This window comes from Lagopus leucura, unplaced genomic scaffold (genome assembly GCF_019238085.1).
Source record: "Lagopus leucura isolate 7727_CA_CO unplaced genomic scaffold, USGS_WTPT01 Super-Scaffold_100040, whole genome shotgun sequence".
NCBI classification, from domain to species: domain Eukaryota; kingdom Metazoa; phylum Chordata; class Aves; order Galliformes; family Phasianidae; genus Lagopus; species Lagopus leucura.
In genome coordinates, this window is record NW_024962289.1 from 4,272,135 (window position 1) to 4,299,638 (window position 27,504).

General features: G+C 49.8%; 2 protein-coding genes across 2 annotated transcripts in view; both read right to left on the reverse strand.

The window, feature by feature from the left end:
- DNAH9 (dynein axonemal heavy chain 9) overlaps window positions 1–16,800 on the reverse strand; it is a 190,824-nt gene extending 174,024 nt beyond the window's left edge. Inside the window, exons 1-8 of the mRNA XM_042883918.1 lie at window positions 16,462–16,800; window positions 9,372–9,568; window positions 7,688–7,846; window positions 6,688–6,818; window positions 4,493–4,704; window positions 4,104–4,337; window positions 1,952–2,119; window positions 143–259 (exon numbers count right to left, since the gene is read on the reverse strand). Coding sequence (XP_042739852.1) covers window positions 143–259; window positions 1,952–2,119; window positions 4,104–4,337; window positions 4,493–4,704; window positions 6,688–6,818; window positions 7,688–7,846; window positions 9,372–9,568; window positions 16,462–16,800 — 1,557 coding nt within the window. The remainder of the gene's footprint in view (window positions 1–142; window positions 260–1,951; window positions 2,120–4,103; window positions 4,338–4,492; window positions 4,705–6,687; window positions 6,819–7,687; window positions 7,847–9,371; window positions 9,569–16,461) is intronic.
- Window positions 16,801–17,845: 1,045 nt separating this feature from the next.
- ELAC2 (elaC ribonuclease Z 2) overlaps window positions 17,846–27,504 on the reverse strand; it is a 13,823-nt gene continuing 4,164 nt past the window's right edge. Inside the window, exons 9-24 of the mRNA XM_042883937.1 lie at window positions 27,033–27,091; window positions 26,874–26,946; window positions 25,844–25,956; window positions 25,227–25,325; window positions 24,893–25,031; window positions 24,736–24,821; window positions 23,720–23,829; window positions 22,842–22,938; window positions 22,303–22,441; window positions 21,604–21,642; window positions 21,333–21,442; window positions 20,778–20,877; window positions 20,582–20,702; window positions 20,312–20,390; window positions 19,451–19,595; window positions 17,846–18,763 (exon numbers count right to left, since the gene is read on the reverse strand). Of these exons, the coding sequence (XP_042739871.1) occupies window positions 18,512–18,763; window positions 19,451–19,595; window positions 20,312–20,390; window positions 20,582–20,702; window positions 20,778–20,877; window positions 21,333–21,442; window positions 21,604–21,642; window positions 22,303–22,441; window positions 22,842–22,938; window positions 23,720–23,829; window positions 24,736–24,821; window positions 24,893–25,031; window positions 25,227–25,325; window positions 25,844–25,956; window positions 26,874–26,946; window positions 27,033–27,091 (1,761 nt within the window). The 3' untranslated portion in view covers window positions 17,846–18,511. The remainder of the gene's footprint in view (window positions 18,764–19,450; window positions 19,596–20,311; window positions 20,391–20,581; window positions 20,703–20,777; window positions 20,878–21,332; window positions 21,443–21,603; window positions 21,643–22,302; window positions 22,442–22,841; window positions 22,939–23,719; window positions 23,830–24,735; window positions 24,822–24,892; window positions 25,032–25,226; window positions 25,326–25,843; window positions 25,957–26,873; window positions 26,947–27,032; window positions 27,092–27,504) is intronic.

A 27,504-nucleotide genomic window follows, 5' to 3' on the forward strand; every position in this document is an offset into this window, starting at 1 on the left:
ACATTAATCTGTTTGTGTCTTAATGGAAAGAGCAGAAATACTTTCAAAGCTATCTGCAAACACCCTCCTGCCAGCTCTGCAGTTTAACAGACTGTGGGTGAGCCTCAGAGACCCCAGAGCTGCCAGTGTTATCACAACAAACCTTGAAGGTGTGCTCCAAGTCTGAGGCATCGTCAAAGGCCTGGATGAAAACAGTTCCCAGACGCCGGTCGATGTCTTCTACTTTCTGCTGGAAATCAAAGGCGTCTTGCTCAAAATCCTGTAGGAAAGCAAAGCAGCAAGCCATGAGGCTGTGAAACAGCACTGAAAATACTCAGAGAGATTATGGGGTCCCCACCCTTGGAGACCATCCTGTTCTAGTTGACCCTGCTTTGGGCAGGGGGTTGGACTGGGTGAACTCCAGAGGTCTTTCAAACCTCAACAGTTCATTTCTGTAACTTCCACTGTCTTCCGGCACTGCTTCCCTTGTTCTGATTAAAGGTAATAAACACTTTGAAGCTGAAGAGTAAAATCTTGTTTTATTTTTCCTTCAAGTAAAATCAAAAGCTGGACTTGACAAACTGCAAGGCTTTGGCCTTTCTAATCTGGATAAAGCACATAAAAATTAGGCTGTGTGTCTCTTAACTGGAAAAACAAAGTGCAAGGCAACAGCTTTACTTCTGCCATCAGTGAGCTTCAGCAAGACCAGATGTCACAATTTAGCTAAAAAAAAAGTCTCCAGACAGTAACAGAGGGTGGAAAACTCAAGCACTGAAAGAAGGAGTGTGACTCAAGAAGCCAAGGGGTCACAAAAACCAAGTCAGCCCCTGCAAAGCCACTGTCACCACTCTTTCTGTGTCCTCTATCCTGAACAAGGAGTGATGTAGAGCAAGCAGTTTGCAAGTAAAACCCTCCCAGGCAGCACTGGTGCCTGTGCTTCCCACTGCAGAGACGCCACTGGGAACTACAGGAGGTGAAGTGCAAGCTGTCCTCATTGTGCCGTACAGCCCCTACCACCCACAGGTCGGACACACCAGCCTTGCATCCCACCACCAGCCCACTTGCCCATCATCCCAGCACAACTCAGAGCAAGGCAGGAGGAGGGACTCTGCCTTCTCCTTCCAGCTGGATGATCACCGTGAAGCAGTGTGGGACTGCAGCTTCTCAGCACTGAGCTACCCTGTGGCCACTTGTTTTAGCACTCCCTCCTCTGGATGCACATGGCACTAACCACGTCCTGACAACTCAATTTAGCAAATGCGACAAGCAGAGGATCTCTGATTTCTCCTGCTGAGATCACGACACAGATCTTTTGAGAAATTCCATTCCCACTCTTCCTTCACAGCCTGCACAGGCTACACGGCTTGGTGTCAAAGCCAGGAGTTTGAGTTTTCATGCAGACCATAAGTACAGTGGCTCACCTGCTGTGCCCTGCTTGTGCTGCTGTGAGCATCTGGGATTTGGATGCTCACTGAGCCATGACTCAGAGGACTGGCAATGGTCCTTTAATTAAAGCACTATGACTATTTAAACATAGAATCCTTGAATGCCAAGAGCACCAGACATCATGTGTGCAGCAAGACAAGCAAAGGCATCCCCAGGGATTACCTGAGCTGACCATCTGGGAACTGAGAGCTGGGAAACAAAACAATGTGGATGGTACAGTTCATACACATTAGCAAGTGCCACTTAGAGTAAAACATTGGGCAAAACACACAGAAATCCAGGCATCCCAGCTGCACTGGTCTAAGGTCCTGAACTGGCAGGATACGCCAGCATGGGCCTGCAGGAGCTCCCATGTGTCTGTAGGACCAGCGTCTCCCAGTGACAGAATTTCCCCCACAGTGACAGACAAGATCATAACAAAAGGAAGGAAGAGGTGGGAAGGAGTCATTAAGAGTGCATGCGGGCCAGTTCTTCATCAGTGCTTTGGAAACAAGCACGTGGTGTTGCTGTTCCCAGTCGCACCTACCGCATTGGTCAGGTCGAGGCAGTCGTAGGTTCGCTCTGCAAAGACCCTGTACGCCTCCTGGAATTCCTCATGCATGTCCAGGACCTTCTGACCCAGGGCCTTCCCTTTAAATCCACTGAACTCAATCTTTTCCAGCTTCATCAGATCCAAGGCATTTGACAGGAGACCCTTCAAGTCAAAGGAGACACGCGCAGGTTATAACACTGACAGAAGGCAATGAGAACAGCCGTCCCAGCAGGGAGCTGCGCTTGCTGCCACATGCAGGAACCTCCCCAGGCACACACTGAGCAGCACAAGCAGGGAGCCAGATCTTACCCGTCATGGGCACCACTGGCTGCTCACAGCCCAGCAGGAGCTGAAGCTGTCACTGTAAACACAGCGCCTGCAGAGAAACTGCTCCTGAGGTTATTTAGGGAGCAGATTCAAAACGTGAGACCTATCTCTGCTGAGATGGCCGGGGAGCTCTTTCCTTCCCACCCTCCACGTCCTGAGCAGGCCTGATCCCACAGTGCTACTTCTCAGGAAATTCTCCCCTCAGCAGGTATGGCAGCAGCACAACCACCACCCTGTCCTTCCCTTTCAGTAGGACTCCTGGTGGGCATGCGTGAGCATCGGTGTTGGTCTTCCTCAGAGGACCAGGAGCGCGCTGATCCCAAGCACAGGAATGCACTGGCAGACATCCTGAGCTCCAGGGACAACCTTAAGCAGCAAGGGAGCTTCACCCCACGTGGGCTGTTGAACGGGTGACAGCCCTTGGTCCAGAGCTTCCCATCTATGCCAAGGCATTGCCAGGCTCTGGTGCCTCCCTCCATGCAAAGGTGGGGAAGATGCCATGCGACTGCAGCTCCAGCCAAGGCCAGGCTCATCAGGAACAGCTTCCAGCCAAGGGAACTACATGTCGCAGGTCTCTGGCAGCTAAACATTCACAGCTTTGAGAACCATCCTGCACCGCTGAGACTACAGAGTGCAGAGGGCCACCCCAGCCAGGCAGCAGCTTTACAGCAGAAAAGAAGCAAAACTGTGAGATGAAGAAGGGAAGAGCCCTCCTCTCTGCACACGCTCACAGGCTGCCTGTGCACCAGAGTAACTGGACCCTTCATGAAATTCTGCCCCTCATTTTATCTCACTGGGTTGCTTGAAAAGAAGAGAGAGGGAGACAGCAGCCTTCCTCATTAATAGGCTGCTGTGCCTTTGTTTTTATTTTACAGCTCATTCCTCTCCCCCTTTCAGCTCCTCCACCTGACTGCACACTGTACAGCCTTTCTCCATCCCTGGGGGTGTAGGACAGTCTTGCAAAGCTCTGCCATCATGTCAGTACATGTGCAGCTCAAACCCTCCATAATGGCTTTCTTCTGTAGCCCATTTTCGAAGTAACCAAGCAATGAGCAAACAGTGCCCCAGAGTCTTTGCAGAGTTACAGTGCATAATTACTGTGTCACTCATATTGTCCTCATGATGACCTGCAGTTACTCTATGCCTATTAACATTCATCTCTACACTGACCAGAATAATTTGGTTTACTGCACAGCAAATCTTATTGGAAACCATCATTATGAAGAGTCTTAAAACAGACATCAGTCACAACGATTTTGAGTACAGTTAATTAAATAATGCATAAAAATATACAGCTTACTTTGACTAGTAAAACCTTCTGTTCCACTGCAGAGAACAAGAGGAGAAAAACAACCCCAATCTGCCTCTGAATAGGCAGATGGGACACCCCTGAGCCACAGCGCCCTGCCTTGGCAGACCACCGGGACACGAAGGGATGATGCAGTGAGCTTCTTCCCAGGTCACACATAATCATGGGGAAAAGGCAGCCTCTCCCAGCCTCTCAGAACCCAGCTTGTGGGTGTCTCTGACAGCAGCAGCAGGACAGGGGGTCTCAGAGATGGCACTGCTTGATCCACAGCCCCCAGTGACTCCCACTCCCTTGGCCCAACGGGACTCTTTGGAAGAACAAACACACCTACCAATTTGAACAGAAAAGCACAACTGAGTAGCTCAATCATTTTACTGGGCAGGATGAGGGAAAACAAAGTTCCAGCAGACCTAACAGCGAGTAACTCCATCCCCAGGCACCCAGTGAAGGTGTTAACAAATGAACTTAAGTCATTAAAGCTCTTCTTAAGGCTTGCAATGATTTTCTCACCTCCACCATTTCCAGTCTCTTCAGAAATCTGTCCAGCCTTGCAAACACCATCTTGGCATGGAAGTCCCACTCCTTCACTTCTTTGCCTGATTTATAATAGGTGTGAAGTTCTTCCCTTCTGTCCTCAAATGCCTCTTTGAATCCATTCAGGATGCCAAGCACCATCTGCACCTTGCTCAGACTCTCCTCCATCTCCCCTTTTAGAAGGTCTTCTGGAGATAGGTGTACCACGGCCTGGAACAGCAAAATCACACTCAGGAGGTCACTTCTTGCACTGAATGTTTGAAGTTGAAAGAATCATTTTGCCAGGGATGGATGGGAGAGAGGAAGAGAGAGGGACTAGATTTAGAAAGCTTCCTCTTGGAAGCATCAGCGTGACAGCCACACACCTGCTGGATGAGAAGGTTGCAGATCTCCTGCAGCAGCACCACGATGCGTGCAGGCCGGCTGTAGTGCTTGGAGGTGACCCAGATCAAACACACCACGTGGAGCAGGGGGAGCAGGAGCGGCTGCACCTCGCTGAAGTCAGTCCTCTCTACGTCCTCCAAATGGCGCCGGAGGGGCATCAGGTGCAGGTGAATGTCCTGGGCTTCACTCAAAGCTGTGTGAAGCAGCACAAGAGCTGGTGAGACCCACCTACACATGGTGCAAACCAGCCATCGACCACAAGGTGGACCGAGACACCCAGGTGCAGAAGGTGGCCCAGGACCGCTGCTCATCTACGGCAATAACCAGCACAGACGGAAGCCAGGTCTGCAACTGCTCAATGAGACGTGGGCAAACGAGTGCTGTAAATGTGTGTTGCCATCGCCCCAAGCAGCCTGCAGACCCTGCCATGCAGCACAGGCTGAGGAGCCTTGCAGGGCCTGTCTTGGCCTGAGCTTTTTTTCAGCTATAGCAGCCAGCAACACAGGTGACCACAGTCCCACTCGTCCTGGCTGTACAGCACAGCCGTCCAACAACAAGTTAAGCCAAAACTTTCAGCCACACAGACACAAGTTGACTTTGTACACCTGTGTAGTTTCACCTTTGAGAAAAATCCTACAGAGCATAAACATGAATGACACCATATGATCACAATGCAATTACATCTGTAGACCAACAAGAAGCGACAGAAGTATCCAGATACATATGAAGATAACCCCAGAATCCACGATGAAGGAAGAAACCCCCAATAGCAACACTGACCTCCCTGCACAGACCCACAGACATCAGCACAAAGAGCACTCCACCAATCTGACCTGTGCTGTAATGGGATTTAACAATTACAGTCTGAATTACCCAGTTGGTATTGCTGTTACTGTACTAAAACCAAATACGTTTTTTATTTTGATTAGGCTGTTAGAGAATTAATTACACTGACAGTGAATTCTTGGCTCCTTATACATTGGGTCCTTCTCTAGCCCTACTGATCTGCACTGCCCATGCACTGTGCATACCGTAGTATGCTCTTAAAAGAAGGAACACTTCCATGAGAAGTAAAGAGTGTTATTATCTGTCAGCATGAACACAGCTGGCAAAGCCTGAATAATTTTCTCTTGCCACAGAGCAGCTGAGATGAAGATGAACATGCAGGGTCACTCACGGTGAGCTGCAGGCAGCGGAGCAGCAGGGCGCTGCTGGTTTTCACTGCAGAGGGGAATTTGCAGTATTTCTTTTGGCTGAACTCCCCTAAGCAAAACTCACTCGCTATCTTCACGTAGCTGCATGTTAAAGGCAGAACTTTGTTTCAATAACAGGAGAAAACAAATCCTTCATTGTAAGGATTTTCTTCTCATTGAAGAAAAAAAATGATTTAATACCCTTGTAATGCTATAAAGGGATGGAAAGTACTGCAATAACAGTGGGGTGGCAAAGTTTTGGCTACAGCAAATGAGAAGAAGCCCAAGTGGAGCAGCTGTGGATGCAGAAACGAAGGAGAAAAGCTACTTACCTTTGGAAGGCTGCAGGTAGGCAGGGATCTCGAGCAAGAGATATCCTTACCTCCACTGCCAACCCTTAAATGAGGTCTGCAAAGGGGTGACCTTGAAATCAGCATGCCCAAAGGGCTTCATCATAAAGTGCAAAATGCTGCTACCCTTCCACAGAGGTTGGGACTGCAGCAGCCCAAGCTTGGGAAATAACCTAAGGCCTGTCTGCTTTCTCTTGGCTGTGAGAACTGTCCTTATTGTACTGAAACTTCAGTCTTGCAGATCAACACCACAGGAGCTGATGTAATAAAGTCTCAAGATACATCTTGTTTCAGGTCAGTTCGGATGAGTCCTGCTGGATTACTGTGATTGCTTTAGTACAGTAGAGTGAAATCCCAAATCCATTCACCCTGACCCTTGGGAATGGTCTGGCTCAACAGAACCGTGATTGTGCTTGGCCAAGCTTAGAAACAAAAGCACAAGCAGACAAATGTCTTGCCACAAAACAGGGCTAGCAATGTGGTTGCAGTCCTCATGGTCATAGTGGACTCCTAAGGACCAAGCCCACACATTAGGACTGAAACCAGTAAAACTAGTAAACCTAGTAAAACTAGGTAAAACAAAGGCCAGAGGTCATTTCATACAGATATATCAAAGCTGCACCATTATCTCACCTGCTTCAACATCCGTGAGCATAGCTCTGAAGGCTGGTAAGTAGCTGCTCTCAACTCTCTCTAGCACCTCTATCATGTTCCCAACCTTCCTCGTCCTCAGCTGACTGTAAATGCACTCCAGGTCATCACACCTGCAACAACCAAGACACATTACAAGCTCACAAACTGAGCGAGCATCAGCTCAACTCATCAGTTCAGCTGTGGTGCAGACAGGCTCTGTAGGTTTTGCTGCAAGGAGCAGGGTCTCCTAGAGGCCATAGAGGGACAGCAGTATCTCAAACCCCTTCCCATCTGCAAGCATCAGTTGTTCCATTGGGTATCTAGAGCTGTCACATGCCTGTCGATGACACACATGCTCCAAGAGAGACTGAGAGGACTACTACATTCCAGCCAGGAGAGGCTCAGCAATGAAAATCAGTTCTGAATTAAAAAAACAAACAAATGTTGACATGCCTTTTCAAGTTGGTAGTCTTTTTAAAAATAAAAGATGGCTTCTGAGAAGGCTGAAAACTTCATTAGCCTTCACTACCACTTTAGTGGTAGTGGCTGCACTAATCGGCCTCAGGTACAGAAACCACCTCTTCCAAGGCAGAGAACCAGATTTCTGTTTCTTAGGAAGTGGGACATCTCCTACACCTCACAAATAAATTACTTGGGCTGAGAAGATCCAGAGAGGTGTCCATCAGCTCTTACAGCTGTGGCTGGCTCCTAGTGAACTGAGACAGTGAGAGCACTTCCAAAACTCTCCCCTAAAGATGTGACACCAGGACTAAGTCAAAACGCAACCAGCTGCCCTATGACCTCAAGGAACTGTGCAGATCAGGTTATTTTACGTATTTGGGAGCAGTGGTCATTGCCTCAAATCCTTACACGAATCCAAGGCAGCCCAACATTTGCAATTGGTCAAGCAGCTTTGCTAGAGGCACCTACGAGGCTCCTTCCAAACCAGCCAGGTTTGGCACCAGGGCCCACCGTGCTCCAGCCAGGCTGCCCAGGGTACCTGTTCTTCCAGAACTCCAGTTCCACCTTGGGGTTGGGATTACTGCCTTGCAGGAGAGGCTCTGAGGACTCTTTCTTCAGTGCTCTCTGGATCTGGTAGCTCCAGTCTATGATAGCTGACTCCGTGGCATGTACAAGAGATTTGTCAATCTGCTCCAGGCTGCAAAATAACACACTGCGTGGTTAACTTTGCTTTCTGCTTGTTTATGCTCATTATTCAGCTGTACCTGCTAGATTTTATAGATTAAGGTCCAGCTTTATGTTTCAAAACCAGAAAACCATCAGAAATGAAGATCTTGCTGTTACTTCAATACCTAAATTGCAATCTGGAGAAAATGAGTTAAATTTGACAGCAATCCAGGCAACAATACACTTTTACGAGCAAGGTTCACAAAAGGAATGGTGGAAGAGCTTCCACATCGCCATCCCCAAACAATCAGATCCATTTGGGCTCAGTGTCCAGCCTGGAGAGCCACACTTGCAGCAAGATGCTCTCAGCCACTGTTACTAACTCACTTAATACGGAAAGAAACCATGTAGGTGGGCAGGTGTGTTCAGGGCAGGCCACCTCCCTGCCTGGGAAGCAGCACAGCCTCCTGCCATCCCACCCACACCACGTCCAGTCCCAGGCGTGATTGGTCCCACCACACTCACTAAAACACCTCTTGAGGACCCACAGGGTGCAAATGCAGTCCAGGCATGGGGATGACACAGTGTGCAAAGGTATCTGCTACCACATGCTACCCAGGCTTTATTGCCTTGTCCTGGGCCAGCTTCACAGCACTGCAGAATTCAAACCCCTTTAATTCCCAGTTTGGGCTGGCTGCTGAGGAGACCAGAGTGGAAGTTCCTCCCAGTTGCAGTGTGGGCACCCTGCCTGACGTAACACTAGCACTTGGATAGTGATTCTTCAGTTGCTGAAGCTATTGCAGGGGCTCAGCCTCCCCAGGCTGTGCTAACCAGAGATGCTGGGGTGGTTTTGCTGGGGGTCATCCCTCAGGGACTAAAAGTGAGCTTCAGAATCACAACAGCCACCAGGGAGGTCTAACCATGAATCAAGACTACAGAAATTATCACAGTGCTCATGGAAACGCAGTGCGCGTCCAGTAAGCCACCCCAGAGGACGTAGGCAACAGTTTTCAAATCTCTCTGTGGGACCACAAACAGCTCAGAAACTTGAAGGAAGTTGTAGCTGTTTTTTCAGGTACCTTTCCATAACAAATCCAGTTTTGAGGGGAGGCAGAATAACCCTGACCAAGCAGTCAGCATGAAACACAAACAGGTGGGTAACAACTTCTGAGCAGCGCAGCTGAGGGGATGCACTGGCAAACTGAAGCCAGAAAAATTCTGGCAGGAGAACTCTGGCTTCCCATTCAGAGGTAACAGGAAAGCAGCAGAGGTTTTGTTCAGTTTGTTTTCTCCATTAAGTTTGTTGCTTTGCTGTGTGTTCACAACTTCTTGTCACTTTCTGAGTTGTTCCTGCCTGCTTATAGTGCTGCACGCTCCCCAGAGACAGAGTTTGTAAGGAAGAGAACAGGTAGAGCAAAATACACTCATCTGGGCAGTCTGGATAAGCAGTAGTCAATGGTGATCAGTAAGAGCCACTACGATTGGTGAGGGCTCCCCAGAACACAGCACACGCATCAGTAGAACATAACCAGAGGACAGCAAGCAGTGATACTCACAATTTCTCATGTCCCAGATCAATATTCTCTATTCCCTCCGAGCCTGCTGGAAGAGGCAGCAAGGTCTTGCCTTTCACTTGGCCAACCACCACGAAGACGGCACTTTTCAAGCTGTGGACATGACGTATGATGTCCTGTGACACCACCCATGGCCAGCCCTGATGGTTCTTCCTGTTTGTCAGGATGGGCACGATCACCTGCAGAACAAATTGCAAAAAAGCAATGGAGAGAAAAGTGCTGCAGGAAACTGACAGGCTGCCAGGCTCCGAGCTCTGTGCTCAACCAAGCCTGGAGACCTGAACTCACTGCTGGCCCAAGCAGCTTCGTGCCTGTGTGAAACAAGGGCAGGGCAGGAGGAAAGGACCTCTCCACAGGCCTGCTTTGCTGGTGATCCAAAACGTTGCCAGGGATGAAACCTGTCTACGAAACTAGCTGCTCTCGCTCAGACCAGGGCTGTGGTGACAGCTTTCAGCCCTCTCCACGTCACACCTCTCGTGCATCGCTGAGCATCACGAGGCACAAGAGGAATAAGAAAATGCTGAGGTTCAAAGCTCACTGCTCTCTGTTCCCAACAATGCTCACCACTGTCAACTGTCCTGAGAGCTCTCCCTTCACCAGGAGGGCAGAAGACAGTCAAGCAGGATGGGAAGGTGTTCAGTAGCACTCACTTGGCTGTTTTGTTGTGTGCAAGGCGAAAAATCAGACATCTCTGCACTGTTCTCATGGAAGGAGGTCAGTCACATGTGATGATAAACTCACATACTACACCTCCCTAAATCCAAGAGCTGAGAAGGGCAGAAACAAGCGGACAAAGCAAGCAGGCAGCCCAGTCCTGCTGCTGCTCCAGCTGCCCCAGCCTCCAAACCTGCACCTGGAGGCAGCTGCACGGACCAGCAGGCTGCATCGGTTCTGTTCCCCTGCACACGGCTCTGGTACTCACTGCCAGCAGGCAGGGCAGAGGCAGAGCTTTTAGGTAACTTCCAAGGGCAGCAGGGCTGGGCTGAACCCCCCTAGTTCAGAGGATCCCCCCATTGGTGAGGGTCACCTTGTCTCCTTTCCAACAGCGCTGGAGCTCTTCAGTTTTTCGGTTATTTTCCAAGCTGCAGCCCTGTCAATCTGACTCCTGCCATTCCTGCACAGCCTCAGGTTGGTCCCAGCCTGGCAGCAGAGTCCCCCTGAGCTACCTGGGCTTGCCAGGGCTGGCTCTGCCTTGGCTTAGCTGGCTCCAGGCTGTGGCAGCAGACTAACAAAGCCGGGTTCTCTCTGGTGACCAATGCTACTCCTTAGTGCTGCTGGCACAGGGAGGCTGCTGGGTGCAGCTATGGCAGAAGCCAATGAAAGTAGGGTGAGCTGCAATAAGAAAAGTTATAAAAACAACTGCAAGTGGGCCGAAATCTGAACAGAAAAAAACATGACAGCACCGTGCCTGGGAAATCAGAGTGCCAGTGACTGCAGCCACTGCTGGCCTGGGGAACAGCAGCACCAGCCACTGCAGGGTGCCCAACTCCTGGCTCACTACTGGTTCAGTAGTTCCATCTATTACCATTGAGACCTTCCACTATTAAATCCTGTGGGCTGCTAGTGCTAGTCCTTGCACCCAGCTGCTTGTTCCCTTGTTAGACCATCAAAACATGACCTGCGTGCAGAACAACCCCCAGCTCCACAGAGAAGGCACGTTCTTTTCAGCCCTAATGAGGGTTTGTGTGGGACAGGCAGAAAAGACATCCCCAGCCATGCTGGGCCTCCTCACTGTTCAGCACAAGCTGTTTCTCCAACCAGAGAAAGCCTTCTAAGGCTGACCCAGAAGTGCTGATAGAAGGCCCTTTGCAACATGCTCTGCAGCAGCCACAGCCATGTGCGCCCTCAGCCTCAGGAAACTAAAGGTCCTTCTCAATTCTCCACCCCTCTCCCCATCCTGTATCACCATCCTGTTTTCCTTGAAGTTAAGTCCGAGCAAAAAAGCAGAACCAAACCCAGACACTATCTGCTCCCCATGGAAACACCACATCCATCTGCAGAGGCTGCAGGGAGAAAAGCCCAAAGTGTGCCCCCAAGCAGCTGGAGGCAGCCAGAAAACAGATCCAACAGTGCTGAATGGAATGTTCCTACCCCAAAACCTCCCCATAACAGATGGTGTTTACAACACGTATCATGCACTACCTGCTGTCATACAAACAAAACCTGATACAAAAACTGCTGTCTGTGCAGACTAAGCACAGCCACAGAGCTCAAGCCAGAACAAAAGCTCCCATGTAAGTAATGCATTGCCAGCCATGCTGAGCCCACAGCCTGCTCCTGGAAGCCCACTCTGGTGGTCAGCATCCCACAGAACTTCTCAGTGTGGATTTAATGACCTGGAACATTAAACTGATGTTCAGACTGCACTGGAGCAATTGGAGCCCCTGAGCACCTGCAATACATTGATGACGTTATCGTGTGGGGCAACACAGCAGAAGTTTTTGAGAAAGGAGAGAAAATAATCCAAACCCTTCTGCTAGGAAATCCAGTTCCCAAGACTGCGACATCATCACATCCCAATGGAAGCAACAACAAAATCACTGCTACGTCCCTGACAACCAGCAAGAGGGAAACACGAGCTTCTTTAGGTGCTGTGGGTTTCTGGAGAATGCACAGTCTGTGATATTTCATCTTGCCCACCCTGGAGTCTATACTGCCTTACATGAGTGCACGTGCCTGGAGAGCCAGACCTCATAGAATATTTATGGATGTATATAATGTATAATAATACTCAGGATGTATTCCTGGACTGGGGCAACAGACACCTTATACTCCCATGGGGGGAGACGCCCAACCCCCAGTTTCACCCATGTTCGGCTGACAGGAATAGTCTGTCCCCCAAAACCACCCATCATCACTCCATCTCACCACATGTGGTGGTGAATGGAGTTAAATCCAGCTGGCGACCGGTCGTGAGTGGTGTTCCCCAGGGGTCGGTGCTGGGGCCTGTCCTCTTCAATATCTTTATTGATGACCTCGATGAGGGCATCGAGTGCACCCTCAGTAAATTCGCAGATGACACCAAATTGGCTGGAAGTGTGGATCTGCCTGGGGGTAGCGAGGCCCTACAGAGGGATCTGGACAGGCTGGAGAGCTGGGCTGGAGCCAATGGGATGAGTTTCAACAAGGCCAAATGCCGGGTCCTGCACTTCGGCCACAACAACCCCAGGCGACACTACAGGCTTGGGGCGGTGTGGCTGGAGGACTGCGTAGAGGAAGTGGACCTGGGGGTATTGATTGATGCTCGGCTGAACATGAGCCGACAGTGTGCCCAGGTGGCCAAGAAGGCCAATGGCATCCTGGCTTGCATCAGAAACAGTGTTGCAAGCAGGAGCAGAGAGGTGATTGTTCCCCTATATTCAGCACTCGTGAGGCCGCACCTGGAGTACTGTGTCCAGTTTTGGGCCCCTCACTGCAAGAAAGATATTGAGGCCCTGGAACGTGTTCAAAGGAGGGCAACAAAGCTGGTGAGGGGTCTGGAACACAGGCCATATGAGGAGCGGCTGAAGGAGCTGGGAATGTTCAGCCTGGAGAAGAGGAGGCTCAGGGGAGACCTTATTGCTCTCTATAACTTCCTGAAGGGAGGTTGTAGTGAGCTGGGGGTCGGCCTCTTCTCTCGTGTCATTAGTGATAGGACCAGGGGGAATGGTTTCAAGCTACGGCAGAGGAGATTCAGGCTGGACATGAGGAAGTATTACTTTTCAGAAAGGGTGGTCAGGCACTGGAATGGACTGCCCAGGGAGGTGGTGGAATCACCGACCCTGGGGGTGTTCAAGGAAAGACTGGATGTTGCGTTGAGGGACATGGTTTAGTAGGAGCTATTGGGAATAGGTGAACGGTTGGACTGGGTGATCTTTTAGGTCTTTTCCAACCTTAATGATTCTATGATTCTATGATTCTATGATTCTATGATCTCCATCAAATTTAGTCGAATCTCTGTAGATAACTGATGTTTCTGCCCCTGTATCAACAAGTGCCATAACACTCCCTGGACATTCTTCTGGGACCAGAATATTGTCAACTCTACAAAGGGCCTCCGGTCCCTTCTGGAGGCCCCAGGGGGACTAACATCCTTCGTCACGCCATGAACTGAGCCAAAGTCAAGTCTTTTGTCTTTGTGTTTTTTGTCACTGTGGCCCGAGACACCCGAGGGGCTTCTTTTAGCTATTGGAAGCAATGAAATCCTCTATGTTCCACACTGTCATTGGCAGTCGATCTCCGCAAATTGGACCCCAGCCCAAATAAGATCGTTAAACATTTGTTTTCACGACACCCTTATGGGCCCAGCTGAGGACTGGTGGCACCTTGGCACAGGAGGCCTCTTGGTTTTAACTACTGGAAGCAGCTCTGCTGCTTCTACTACTCAGATATTGCGCCCAGTGCGCAGATGCACTGTCTCACCCAAATCAGCCACTGACTGGGCTGCCTGTTGAATCCGAGGCCACCAGGTTTAATATGAAACCAAAGTCCCATACAGGTGGGAAGGGGCCTGCTGTAGATCCCATCTCACATACCTGCCGAAAACTTTACCATGTCTGGGCTTTTGAATGAGTCCTCGTATATCGCTTCTCTTTTGCCCAGCTCACAAATATAATTCTGAAGGTCCCCTATGGAGGACCACAATCCTGTGTTGAATGGAACATCTGGTTTGTTCAGCCAAACCATGCGGCATGCAGCCATTAACCAGTCTATTACCGACTGGTTCTCACTGCTGTACTGAACAGCAGCACACAGTCTCTACCTGAGGGCAGGGTGCACCGTCACAGTGGCCAAATTTAATACTTCTGGGCCATTAACCACAACACCTTCCACCCCTGAATCCCCAAATCTAAGTAACCACGTGGGTACACTCTCTTTTGGCCTCTGCCAAAATGTTGCACCACATCCATCAGTTCTGTTGGTGCACGGCCTCACCATCATGTGTGAATGCATTTGGGCAGGGGGCCGTTGGGCAGGGGGCACCCGCCAGCCTGCCTTGTGCTTCCTTTGTCTTCTGGTTATAATAGGATGAGTGCCAAGGAATCCGTCATAAGTGGAACCTCTAGATCTAATTTAGAGTTTCAGCCAGGCCCATTGTTTCAGAGGTGTGGTTATTATCTATTGAAGTATTGCAGACCTGACCTATCAGGGAATGTAAAGTTGGTCTTTTCCCTGTTAATACATTAAGCTCCTGTTCCAGCTTTTCAGTGCAATCTTTTAATAGCCGATGTTCACTTTCTAAGGTGTCAGCTCTTATCTCAGTTTGATTTAACAGTAGCCATGCCACTCTGGAGGCGGCCAACTGCCTTTCTTTTGCAGTTAGATATCTCTATCTAACCCGTGAAAGTATTCCATCAGGCAGAAACATTCCCCACAATACATAGGGGACCCCATTTCTCAACGATGGTTGCTAACTGCTAATAAGGAGAACCCATAAGCCCTGGATCTCCCCAGGAATCGTTCTATCTGAGGGGGTGATGTTCTCCCCCTGACCCATTTGTAGACGTTCCACAGAAAAGACATCATAACAATTTCAGTCCATTTTAGCCTGCCTGGCTCACCACATGTAAATCAATAAGCGTACAGAGCTTAGGCTAAGCAGGATTATCGTGATGGAAAGCTAATAAGTGAAAAATGCTCACTGATGCTGTAGGCTCACAACACTCTCCACAAGGAGTGATGTCCAGGAAGAGATCCTGCCTCAGTGGCAGTCAGCACTTAAATGGGATCTAGGAGAGGTGCAGCCAGGCTCCCCCCCTCCCAGCAGCACAGCTGAATTGCCTTCACCTGTGCTCCCACGGCTGATTCCTAGCTTGCCTCAGGTGGTCAGTCAGAGCTTCAGGCTGTGGTTTAGCAGTCAGAAGGATCCAGAGGACCTGAAGAGTGCTACACTCCAACTGAAAAGGAGATGCTGGCAGCGTGCAAGCGGGTTTGGGCTGCTTCCAAAGTGGTTGGTACTGTGCACAGCTCCTTTTGGCACCCTGACTGATGCCAAGTGGATTCTGTTGATTACAACAGGCTCGAAGGGGAAACCCCCATTGTCCAGGACTTTTGGAACTGACACAGGCTGGCCTGAAGGTAGGAATTTTGAAATAGCACCAGGGGAGAAGATTGCTTTTGCTCAGAGACCTGAGTTCACTTGGGGGGTAACACGAGGAAATGCGGACATTCAGTGCGTATCTCCAAGGGGACCTGATGCTGGGGAGAAGAGTCAGCAGTTTTATGTATACATGTGCACATGTATATAATGCTAATTGTTGTTTATTATTTGCATGTATTTATATATGTGTGTTGTACAATTCTGGCATAATGCAATGACATGGAATAGAGGCTGGATACCTGTCAGGGCTTTCCATATGCGTTCCATATCATGTCATCATGCAATGAAGTGACAGAACTGGGACAGCTGCTGAGGGAGAACTACCGATCCCAGAGTGCTCCAGACCTTCCCACGTGGTTTTGGGGAGGGAGATACAAAGTGATGCAGTGATACGAAGACAATCTCTTTTGCTCCACACTGCCGAGCCTGCGGCACACACTTAGGAGATGCTCCCTTTCCCATTTGTTTATTACTCTTGATTCCTTTTATGTTGTATTACCTTTACCACTTATAGTAGTTTATTTCAATGGAACAGCAACTCCTCCTCCTCGTTTCTCAGCGGCCTCCTGCAGAGGCGGGTGGGGGAAGGAGCTGAGCCCTGCTGGGTGACAGAACAAAACAAAACATAATCCAGCCCAGCGTGCAGCGCTGCTGGAGCCGGGGACCGAGGAACCCGGGGGGTCTGTAATTGTGGATCTGGAGGAATGGGGCTGGGAGGTTCAGATGAAGCCTGCAGGTCTCAGTGAAGAGCAACTTTTTACGCAGTCCGACAGCGATAGGACAGGGAGAAACGGTTTTAAACTACAACAGGAGAGCAGCACGTTAGGTGTGAGGAGGAAGCTCTGCTATCCCGAGGCTGAGACACGTGGCCGCTCGAAGAAGCGTGGGTGCCCCGTGCCCGAGGCCCGGCCGCGCTCCATCCCACGAGGAATCGCTCGGATCCCCGCCGCCCAACCGCGCGCTGGCGCCGAGCCGCCCCGCTCTCCGCCTTACCTCCTCCACCAGGGCGGCGAAGTGCTGCAGGGCGTCGGCGGGCAGATCCCCGCACAGCGGCTCGCCGGGCCCGGGCGGCCGCAGGAAGAAGAGCGCCTTGGGACGGGCGGCGGCGGCCGGCGGCGGCGGAGGTCCCAGGGCCAGCCGACCCGCGGGACCGCGCCACGCCAACAGCGCCCGCCCCGCCGCCCCGGCCGCGAACGCCCGCAGCTCCGCCGCCGCTTCATCGCCGGCCGCCACGCTGTCCGCCGGCAGCCGCAGGCCCCGAGCCGCCCGGCGCAGCAGCCGCAGGACGCGGGGATCCGGAGCCTCCTCCGTAGGCAGCTCCGCGCCCTCCATGCGGCGGCTGTTTGCGGGGAGGAGCCGCGGTTGCCCGGGGGACGAGTCGGGCCATGCCCGCCGATCGCCCCGCCCGCCGGTTTTCCGTTTCAGCCCCGGGGCAGCCGGAGCTTGCGGTGTCCGTTGCTACTCGTTTGCTGCTTGTGAATACCTCGACGTGAGAACGAGTGCGTTTCCTCATTTCTGGCACGTACCTAAGACATCCGCCTTTACTTCTACGAGAAGCAGCACCGATCCGCGGCAGCCCAGCAATAAGCCCGCTCGCCCCCCGGCCCTCTGTGTGCCCACATTGTGCAGCAATAGGACCCTCCTAAGCCCACACACCTGCTGCTCTGCTCCAGCGTGCCAAGCTCCCCCCTTTAGACAAGCGTAACAAAGCACAGCTAACTTACTAAGATGTTTTGCTACCCTTTTGTCTTCAATCTCCCATTCCCTTAAAATAAAGCCATCTTTACTATGTATTGCTACCTCCTGTCGAGCACGTGGGGGCCTAGCAGTAGCTTCTGAGAGGGAATTCCTTCATTGGAATAGCCATGAATCACAGAATGGCCTGGGTTGAAAAGGCCCACAATGCTCATCCAGTTCCAACCCCGCTATGTGGAGGTCACCAACCAGCAGACCAGGCTGCCCAGAGCCACATCCAGCCTGGCCATGAATGCCTCCACAGCCTCCTTGGGCAACCTGCTCCCAATGCCTCCCCCATCAGACCCGCACATGATTACAGGACACAGAAGTCTGAGCAGAGAAACTATCACACATCCTCCCTTAGCAGCTCGCTGTCCTCCATCAGCTCACGGCGCCAGCTCCCCTGCACACTACAGCAAAGTTCATAGTTGTCTGTTCTGGAGCCTTGCAGAAGCAGTGTTTGCCATCTCAAAGCAGCAGGAATGAAGCAGCAGAAGCAGGTGTGGCTTTGGTGGCACAAAGCATATTTGTGACAGCCATGAGGTTGATGAAGGTGCTGTAACACATAAATAAGGTCATTCTCTCCCAAAATTGAGGTGTTTGTTGACTCCTCACCTCATTAACTACCTAATCAAAACACTTTGTGTGATGTTGAGTGGTTTATTCAGACTGTAATGAAGGTTTTGGAAAACTGTTCTGATGGGGGGTGGGAGGGTAGAGGAAATCAACCAAGAAAACCAAAATAAAATGGGAATGCGCAGCAGCATTCAGATCCTTAAATTAACCTAGGTCTCTAAAAGCAATTAACTGGGTCCCATTTTATTTGAAATTTCCTCCCACAGCCTAGGTCTTGACACTTAGATACACTCCTTGTGTAACCAGAGAGCTCCTCCCCCCCCATTCTGGTGAGTCCACAGCCCCATGAGGACTTACCAGACTTCACCTCTTGCAACTCCCAAGATTGTAACTGCTGCTGTATTACCAATAGCTTCCATTGTAAAACCAAAAATTAAAACAGCTCAGAGAGAAGTCTTGGCTAAAAGAAAAACGGCACGTGGATTGCTGATATCCAGGGTCAGGAACTGTGGAACCGTATGGGTAAATACTGCCATCACAGGACTTGCAATGCTTACAGCATGCTTGGGAGCTTCAGCCCACAGCGACCCACTGACAACCAAGCACAGCCAGCCGCCAAGGCCAGCCCCTCCTGCCATGGCACCTGCAGGCTGCCCAGCACTGCCAGCCCCAGAGGCCTGTACAACACAGGGCACCTCTTACAGAGCAGAGAACGTTCTCTACCTCTTCTTCAGTTCACTGTTTTAAGCTTTTTAAGTTTCTTGTTTGGTACTTCCTGATGGTTCTTGTCTTGTTTCCGTTTCTGGGATGGTGTCTCCTTGTTCTCACCACCAGTCAGTTGGTCCAAGACTATTGCAGCCTCCTTCAGAAGGCGCTGCTCCCTTTTTTCCTTCCGCTCCTCCATTTCCACTATATCATCTGCAAACAGAGCCTTCAGAGGTGGGATCAGCTTTGGGATGGTTGAAAAGTCACCAAGCCGTACCTGCAATACATTGGGCACAAGAGCACTTGCTTGAGAACTGCCATCCCTCGCCCCCAGCCTTCTGCAGCTCAGCAAACAGGACAGCACCCCTCCCTCTGGGTGATACCAGCACAGAGGAGCCTCACCTTGGTGACAATTTGCAGCTGCCAGGCAGATGAGCATTTACAACCCTTACAGAAGCCAGTCCATCAATCCCTTACACCAAGTTATTGCCATTCTCTTCACAGGAAAGCATGCACACACTGTATATGTATACGTCAGCCAGTGTGCTACTCCCACATTCAGGACAGCAGCAGCACTACAGGGTTTAGGATCCCAGACATCTTTTGCAGAAAGCCATTAAGGCAGTGCATTGATTAAGAAGGGAAAGGGAATGCAAGTGATATTTTTAGCTGGCAATAGCACAAACAACAGAGGTGATGTGAGGCAAGCATCCAGAAGAACAGATTTCTGTTCTCAAGAGCCATCAGCACCTGTCCTAAAGAGAATTGGGCACTATGCCCCCCACCCCTCCATGTTGGTGATACCCGCTGACAGAAGTAAAAGGAGCTGTTTCATAGGAAACTGCTCTCAGAAGGACACAGCACGTTGATACTTTATTAGAAATGGAAAATTTCATTCCTAAGCAGCCATCCCCAGGTAGGACTGAAACCTTTCTCACAGTCTGGATCAAAACTCCAAACTTACCCTCATATGATCAAATGCAATTCCAACTTTCTCACTGAAGTCTTCACTGAACAGCGGGATCTTGGCATATCTTTGGCTGAAGTGATTGAGCATGATGAACTCAGCATTCATCTTCATCCCAATCTCAATTGCCTGAGAGGTTGTGCTGCAAAAGGACCAGGAACACAGCACTCATACACACTAGCCAGCGCTGCTCCTCCAACAGGGAACAGCAGGCTGCATCTTGCAGCTAGTGCCACATCATGCCAACAGCAAACACTAGATGCTATACACCACCTGCTGGGCACAAGTTGTCTTCATCAGCAAGCGCAGACACTGCCTGCACAGCTGGCAAGTCTCTAGCTTCCATGCGACTCAGAGTGCAGAACAGATGCTAATTAACTCGAAGCTTTTCAGTGCTTCACAACCTGGGGACAAAAGCTCAACCTAGAGGTGCCAGTAAGTCCAGCTCACTCGCTGGAAACTGCTGTCCAGTCCATCGCCCCCTTTCACTGGGGGCAGCAGGCAGTACCACTGGCTGCAGCTCAGTTTGAATCGTGCAGATAGCTGACAGGGGTGTGGATGACACCTCTACTTCCAAGCTTAGTCCTGCAGTGCAGTCAAGCTGAGGGCCTTTCCTTTGGGCTAGTCAGTTTGTAGAATTGCTACTGTCTAAGAGCTTCCCCTATTTCTCTCTGAGGATGCTCAAAACAGAGTTACAGAGCTGGCGCAGTGAGCAACACTCTAATATTAGTGCTGAAGAGCTCTATGCACACCAGAACTACTTACAGGCCTTGGGCCCCTCACCACCAGATCCAAGGTCAAAGCCCAGTTAAGCAGCTTTGCTTTCCCTGCAGTGATAAAACAGCAAAACACACCCACCTGTGTGTTTTCTCTATAGCTTCTCTTTCCATTCCATCTTCCAGTGTTGCTTCATGGATCAGCAGAGTAGCATTTTTCCCTGTGTAAATAATCACATATTTCACCTTCAGCTGAACACGCAACTGCCTAAATAAGCAACTGAACTCTCATCTCCACCCAGGGCCCCCACTGGCTTGCAGTCATAGCACAAAGAGTGTGGGAGTGACCACCTCAGTTACTGACAGTTCAAGGCCATACTCAGAGTCTTTCAAAGAGGTTTTTGTCACCTACCCATTTGTACTAAGGCCTTGCAGGGCATTGTGTCACCAGAATATACTACTTTCCATCCAGATTTGTGGATCACTGAACATGCAAAAGCATTTTTACAATGCTGGACTTCGCAGGTCTGAAACTAAACAAGAACATGAGCATCAGACTTCAAATTCCCTCTTGTCTTTTACTGCAGCACATGATGCTGTCAGCTTACCTCAGCCAAGTCATAGTTCTCTAATAAAGAAGTGATCAACCATTTGGTTTTAGATTTTATGTTCTCACGGCCTTTCACAAGGGACTGGCAAGTAATCATTCTGCAAGGGAAGGGAAATGAAAGAACTGAGGACAGGAGCAAAGTAAAACCTTATCTCACCTTAAAGCAGACTCTCACACAAGTGTCTTCTCTGCTCACTGCCTGACAAACGAGACGATTTTGTGCATCTGTTTTCCCCTCTGCTTTTGCTATCCAGGGCCCCACAAACTCATCCAATCGTTTCTTCCCTACTGTCACACACCCTGCCTTTCTGGAGTCATTTCAAACCAGCCCACCTCCCTTTTCATAATCTGCAAGCAAGCCCCTCTTAGGAAGCACAACCAAGTGTTGCACAACAGATCCTCTCATCTCCTGTGCAAGTCACACATCACAGTCCTGCACACTGGAAGGTGTCAAAGAGCTTCAGTAAAACAATGGGGAGAACAAATGACGGTCATTTGCCTTGAATAAGGACCCAGCAGGAGTACTTCCTCACATACCACACAGAAAACTCACTTGATGTCTCTGAGAATCGATTCACAGTTGTCGTGGTACTCATGTAGCCAAGGCATGATCTGTTCAGGTGCTACCAGAAATAGAGGGCTAAAAGCTCGACCGAGGGAAGCCTGCAAAAGGAAAGACAGGAGGAGAATCAGTACTAGGCAGACACTGCATCACACAGAAGAAAAGCTGTGGGAAAAGAAGGTGCTTTTCCACCACATAGGAAAAGTTTTCCTTCCCTTGTTCAAGATACATTTGGGAGCAGTGAAACAAAAGCACAACTTACAAAAGCTCTCCGCCTCTCCATGAGGATGTTGACCAAGCCCTGCAAAAGGGACCAAAAGACAGCAAACTGCAGTCAGAAAGACCCAGGAACAAAAGTGTCAGCAGTGCTACAGCAGCTCAGCAAGGCTCAGTTTCAGGAGAATCTACAATCAGAAGTACCAACCACCTTTTTTTCCCCAGTAACTGCATCATACTGAGCTGCTGGAACACTGTCATCACTTATGCCACAAGCTGGTGACCAGCAGCCCATAACACCATGCCTCTCCACCCTTCCAGAGCTGTGTCTGCTCCCAGCAGAAGAGAGAGCAGAAAGTCTCCAGCCAACACATCACTCTCAGAATGGTTTCCACACATGAAACAGGAGACCAGCAAACAGCCTGCCCCAACCAGGCCCAACCTAGAACAGACCAACTGATCCCTCTGTGAGGATTTATTGCACAGCACCAAAGGAAGCTGGGTTGGATACTGATTTAAAAATAAACTAAATAAAAATAAAAACATCTCTAAACAATCTACAAGGACCACTAACAGGATGCAAAAAGGGATTAGAAACAGACAGATTCAGCAGTGCCTGGGGAACAAGAGGGGAACTGCAGCCTTGAGAGCAGAGCAGCCTACATTCACCAGCTGCAGCTGCATCTGGCTCCCAAACACAAAGAGACCTGCACACAGCTCCTGCTCATTCCAACTCATAACCTACCGAATGATGATCCGTATGCATGTGAGACACAAACACAGCTACTAGGTTACACAACATTTGGTCAACTTGCTCTCCATAGTGGCGACAGAGCTGTCCAAAGGTTCCTTCCCCGCAGTCCAAGAGCAGGGATCGGGTTGAGCTGGCAAGACAAGTGACAAAGACAAGTGGCAGCCACTGGATGAGCACTGAGCAGGGTCTGTTCAGGGAAGGGGATCTGCTGGGTTGGAGGGCAGAGAGCTGTCAGTGCTGCACCTCTACTGCTACTCCTACTAGCCAAAGTTCTAGATACTGTTCCATCCACAAGCTCCTTCTGCTGCTATACTGATGGTGAACACACTCTTGGGGCAAATGGCAAAATGAAGACATTAAATGCCTGTGTTTACAAGTAACTGTCGAGCCTTCCCTCCCTACAGAGACAGAAGTCCTACAGACTCCACTACAGGGGCACTCTCCCGTGTCATCAGCACTCTGCTCAAAACCACCCTTGGGAAACACCCTCAGAACATGGAGCCTCTCCCTAAGCAAAACACACGATTTACCTAGTGTTTACCAGTGTAGAACTGACATTTCGGATTTTCATTGGAATTGCAGATCCTGTTCCCAAGAATACAATTTCAGGATAAGGATTCACGTTTCCTGCAAAAATGCACACGAGTTTGTAAGCATAATCCATGTACTGCCCAGTCAGACACCGTTCAGTTCAACAGCCGAGCATTTCCACACCTGGAACGTTCATTTTTGCCCACCTTAGCTTCTAGCTTTCCCACAGTATCAGAATTTACCGTGGGAGGACAGAAAACAGAACAGGTACAATCACGAAAACAAAGCAGAATGCACAGCTGCATATAACAAGGCAGACAAATGAGGACTCATCTCACTGGCCAACACAGAGCTGTCAGTTCAAGGGGGATCTAGCTACTGTTCCACCCTGCCCTAACTCTCTGCAGCAGGATCCAGACAGTGAGTGGGTGGTGCTGCACCATACCAGGAAAGCCTCACTACCAACAGGACAACTGAAAGTTAGAGAACACTTCACAGGAAGCCGCTTGTAGAGGAGGGTATTTCCCAAACATAAGGACTTGCACTTTGCCTGCTACGACAGCATTCGACACAAGCAGAGCTCATCACCACAGAGAAACACCACACAGATCTTTGTCTGTAGTTGTCCCCAAGTGGTCAATCCCCAAACCTAGCAGCTTCAGAACAACAGAAGCAGAAGACTGCATAATTCAACAGGTATAAGCTAAACTCAGGTTGAGCTCAGCCTGGAATTTGCACAGCTCCAGGAGGACTTCATAGCACATCTTGGGCAGCAGAAAAACTGCACATTCACAGCTTGACCTGAGCTTTAAAGCACTGGCTCACCAAGACCTTCTGCTTGCCCTTACATGAGATAAGACAAGTTGCTGATCCTTACCTGGTACAGCAGGCAGGCTCTCTTTGCACTCCTTCACACGAGTCTGGAAGTTAGGGAGATCCATGGCTTCAGCAACAAATGCATCATGATCACAGACGGTCACAGCATCTCTGAAAGAAAAGGCCAGGCATCAGGATGGGGGGTGACAGGGAACTGACTTTTCAGAGCAGTATGATGAATTACTGTGCCAAAACAGCTTTCCAACAAAGGGTCAAATATTTCTTCTATTTCAAGCAGTGGGAGAAGACAAACCCATGAGTATGGCATGGGCTAGAAAGGTCGGGCAGGACTGAACATCCCCACTAAAACAGCCATCCCACCAAAGCTCCTGTAACAGCACTATGCTTCTGCACCGTGAAGGTTCAGACTGTAGACACTAGGGGGCACTGCATGGCCCACCATGGGAAGCTGTGAGACTCCTGCAAGAACAGCAACCACCCGACAGGGCTCCAGGCACCCATCAGTGTCCGCTGGTTCTGAATCACTGCACGAGCACTACTGCAGGCCTCGGCACCTTTAAGAAAAATCATTTCCTCTTAGCATCTAGGGTCTCCTATTCTGCTCAAAGAGACATAATTTTGAGTCTCAGTAAATGGTGTATCACAGAACTCCCTGCCCTCTACAGCTCCATCCAACACCTTCTCCTGCTTGCACACTAGCAAGTGACAGTGCAGAGCCCACTCTGTTTAATCACCTGGGGCTTTAGGCTCTGATACCATTTGAACACACAAAGTCTGGCAAGATTTTCACCTGGCTTCCTGAGGAGTCTCTCCCTATCACAGCCAGTTGGGTGCACAGCACACAAGATCAAAAGCAGAGGGCAGAGAAATGCATATTGGACTTCAAGAGTGAGGAATTAGAACAACCCTCCAAACTACTGCCCAAATTATTAAATCAGCAATTCATTCACATCTGTGTCCCACACTTTAGATTTTCAGTGACAGGGGCACAACCCTCAGAACACAGCTGATAGCCCGACGCTCAAAAACTGAAGTGCCAAGAAGATTGCCACTGACCTCTGCCACTCCTGCTGGGGTCTGAAGTGGTATTTCAAAAGGCACTCTCCTCGCACAACGGGCATACTGCACACAGCCTCTTCTTCCTGCAGGGAGAAGTACAACGTGAAACGCACCCAAGGGTGCAAGGTACAGAGACAGGAAGGGCCTTGCCTACCTTGCTCTGGTATGTGGTGAGCAGAGGGAAGATCTCTGGGTGGATGAGGTTCAGCTGGCTTTGGATCTTGTAGCTGCGCGCATTGTGCACTGCAGAACAGTTTTCATTGAGCACCAAGTGCTGAGTTCCAGGTCCAAATCTACAAGAGGATGACAAAATGTTCAACAGCGTCAGTCCCACATTGCCATAAGCACACTGCTGAGCCACTTGCTAAAAATCTCATCTAAGACAGAGCTCTGCTGCCACTCAGCACTGACTCTGGGAAAATCTTCACAACATCAGAACGCTGCTGTCCAGTAATGATGTAAAGCCAAGTAATCAGAAGACCACACACCTCTCCAGCCACTGCTGGTAGCGGCTGTCCCGAAGCACCGACTCTGGAGTCATGTGAATAACCAAGGCAACCTTATCCTCACTGAGTCCTTCCTGGTACCTGGAGCAAATACAGAAAGGATACGTGAGAATGATCCTTAACCCCCTTGGCATTCCCTCCAATTCCTCTCTTGTATTATTGGAGCTGTTCCCCCAGGAGCAAGCAGAGCACGGATCTCAACAGCACAGCCCAGGAGCTCCAGACTCCCCACAGCAGTGGGCCTAAGGCTCACATGAGGGTCTAAGTACTCGTGTGCTGACATCTCCACTCTCCCACCCCAAACAGCTACCCTCCTCCAAGAGGAGCAGAGCCTTTCAGAAGCTCGGTGCGCCTCTGCACAAGTCTCACGGAGATACTGCACACAAACTAAGCATCCAGGCTCACTGCACAAAAAAGCAGGAGCCTCAGCATGGCTCCATAGTAAGAAACCAGTGCCTATTTCCTCCTCTGAAGGCTCTGGGAAGACAGATCTGTCACAGTCACAGAATCCCACAGGTCCTACACATAGACCTGCCTTTTCTAGAAGGCTCAGCACGGACGTCTTCCCCCAAATACTTCAGGTCACCCATCCCCGCTACCTTCGGAAGGTCTCATTTTCACAGACAGCATCCACAAAGCCCTCATGAGGACATTCCAACACAATGAACACTGGGCCAGGATCACCAGGGGCGCACAGTTCTTCAGGTGAAAGCTGCAGACAGATATACAAACACCACACTGTGGGGTGAAGGTGTACAAGCAGCCCTTTGTGCATCATTACATCAGACTCCATTCAGCAGTTCTACCAGCAAGCTCCCAGCAGGCTGCTGGGGCTGCAGAAGCAGCTTCAGGCAACTTCACTCAACACTAAGCAAAACCACAGTGCAGTCCTCGTGCAGTGAGAGGGCAGGACAGGAACAAGTTTGCATTTTGCTGTGTCACAATAAACACAATCCTGATCTTAGAAGAAAAAAAAAAACAAAGGGAATTTTAGCAGCTTCCGGGTTCTCAGTGCAGATTCAGACACTAGAAACATCTTGCTTAGGAAAAGAAGCTCTGCTAAATTCTTATGACAAAAAGATACGACAGCTGTATCCATCCAGGTTATGATCTTCACTTACAGATCCCCCGGGACACTGCCAGGGCTGACTGCCTCTCACTTCCAACTAGAGTCTGAGAGATTAAAGCTCACTTCACCTCTGTGGTCTAAAAGTGCAGAGTAAGGAGGGAACAATGGCTGTACAAGCATTGAAGTCCCAGATTTAAAATACGTAGGGATCAGTTCACAACTAAATCTGCATCAGCTTGAGAAAGTGAAACTGAGAAGCCCCAGCAAATCAGAGACATTCATGGTCACAAACGAACACATTTCAGAGTGTACTTCTGTAATCACCCTCACAACATCCTCCAACAGACACTCCTCAAGAGCCACCTTCAGCAACAACTTGGGGCTGAAAACAAGGACCAGTCACCAAAAGTAACCACTCAAAGCTTGAACGCCAAAACCCATACAAACACCTCAGCAGAGATGAAAACAGGCAGAAAACTATCACCCACCCTTCCACAGAAAAATTTTGCCACTTCCCTCCTTCACTGGACCCACAGCCAGAAAGCATATACACATCTTACCTCCTTGCCTTCAAAAGTGACGCTCTCCCCATTTTTAAGAGCTGTAATTATAGGAAGAATGGCTGGTGTTCCCCTGAAAACAAGGCATTGAAAATTTAGCTTGACATCTTCAATACACCAGGGCTGGCCCCATCCCCCGTGCAGGGCTCTCATACTCACACTGGCAGACCCATCTCCTGTGCTTTAAGCACTAAAAATTTTCCCTTCTTTGGGTGAATCTGAAAAGAGTTAAACAGAATTAATCAACCAAATAAAAGAACATTAAGGAATGCCAGGAAATAAGATCCATTATGTCCAGCTTAGCTATTTCCTGAGAAGCCAAGGCACTTCTTTTTCCCCCCTTCCCTTTCAATATCAGATTTTGTGACACAAAGTCTTCTCCACTATTCCAGTGAAGACATGAAGAACCCAGCATATCACACCCAGTAGATGTGGAACAGCAAATCTTTAACAAATCACCTTCCAGACAAGGAAGGTTGGATAGTTGCTTGTTTTTTTTATTACTAGCTCCCCCGCCACTAGTCTAACTTACTCCCAAAAAGTTTTCCCCAGACCTTTTGGGTGTTGAGGATCAGGCTATTGCTTCTCTCTCTCTCTCTCTCTCTCTCTCTCTCTCTCTCTCTCTCTCTCT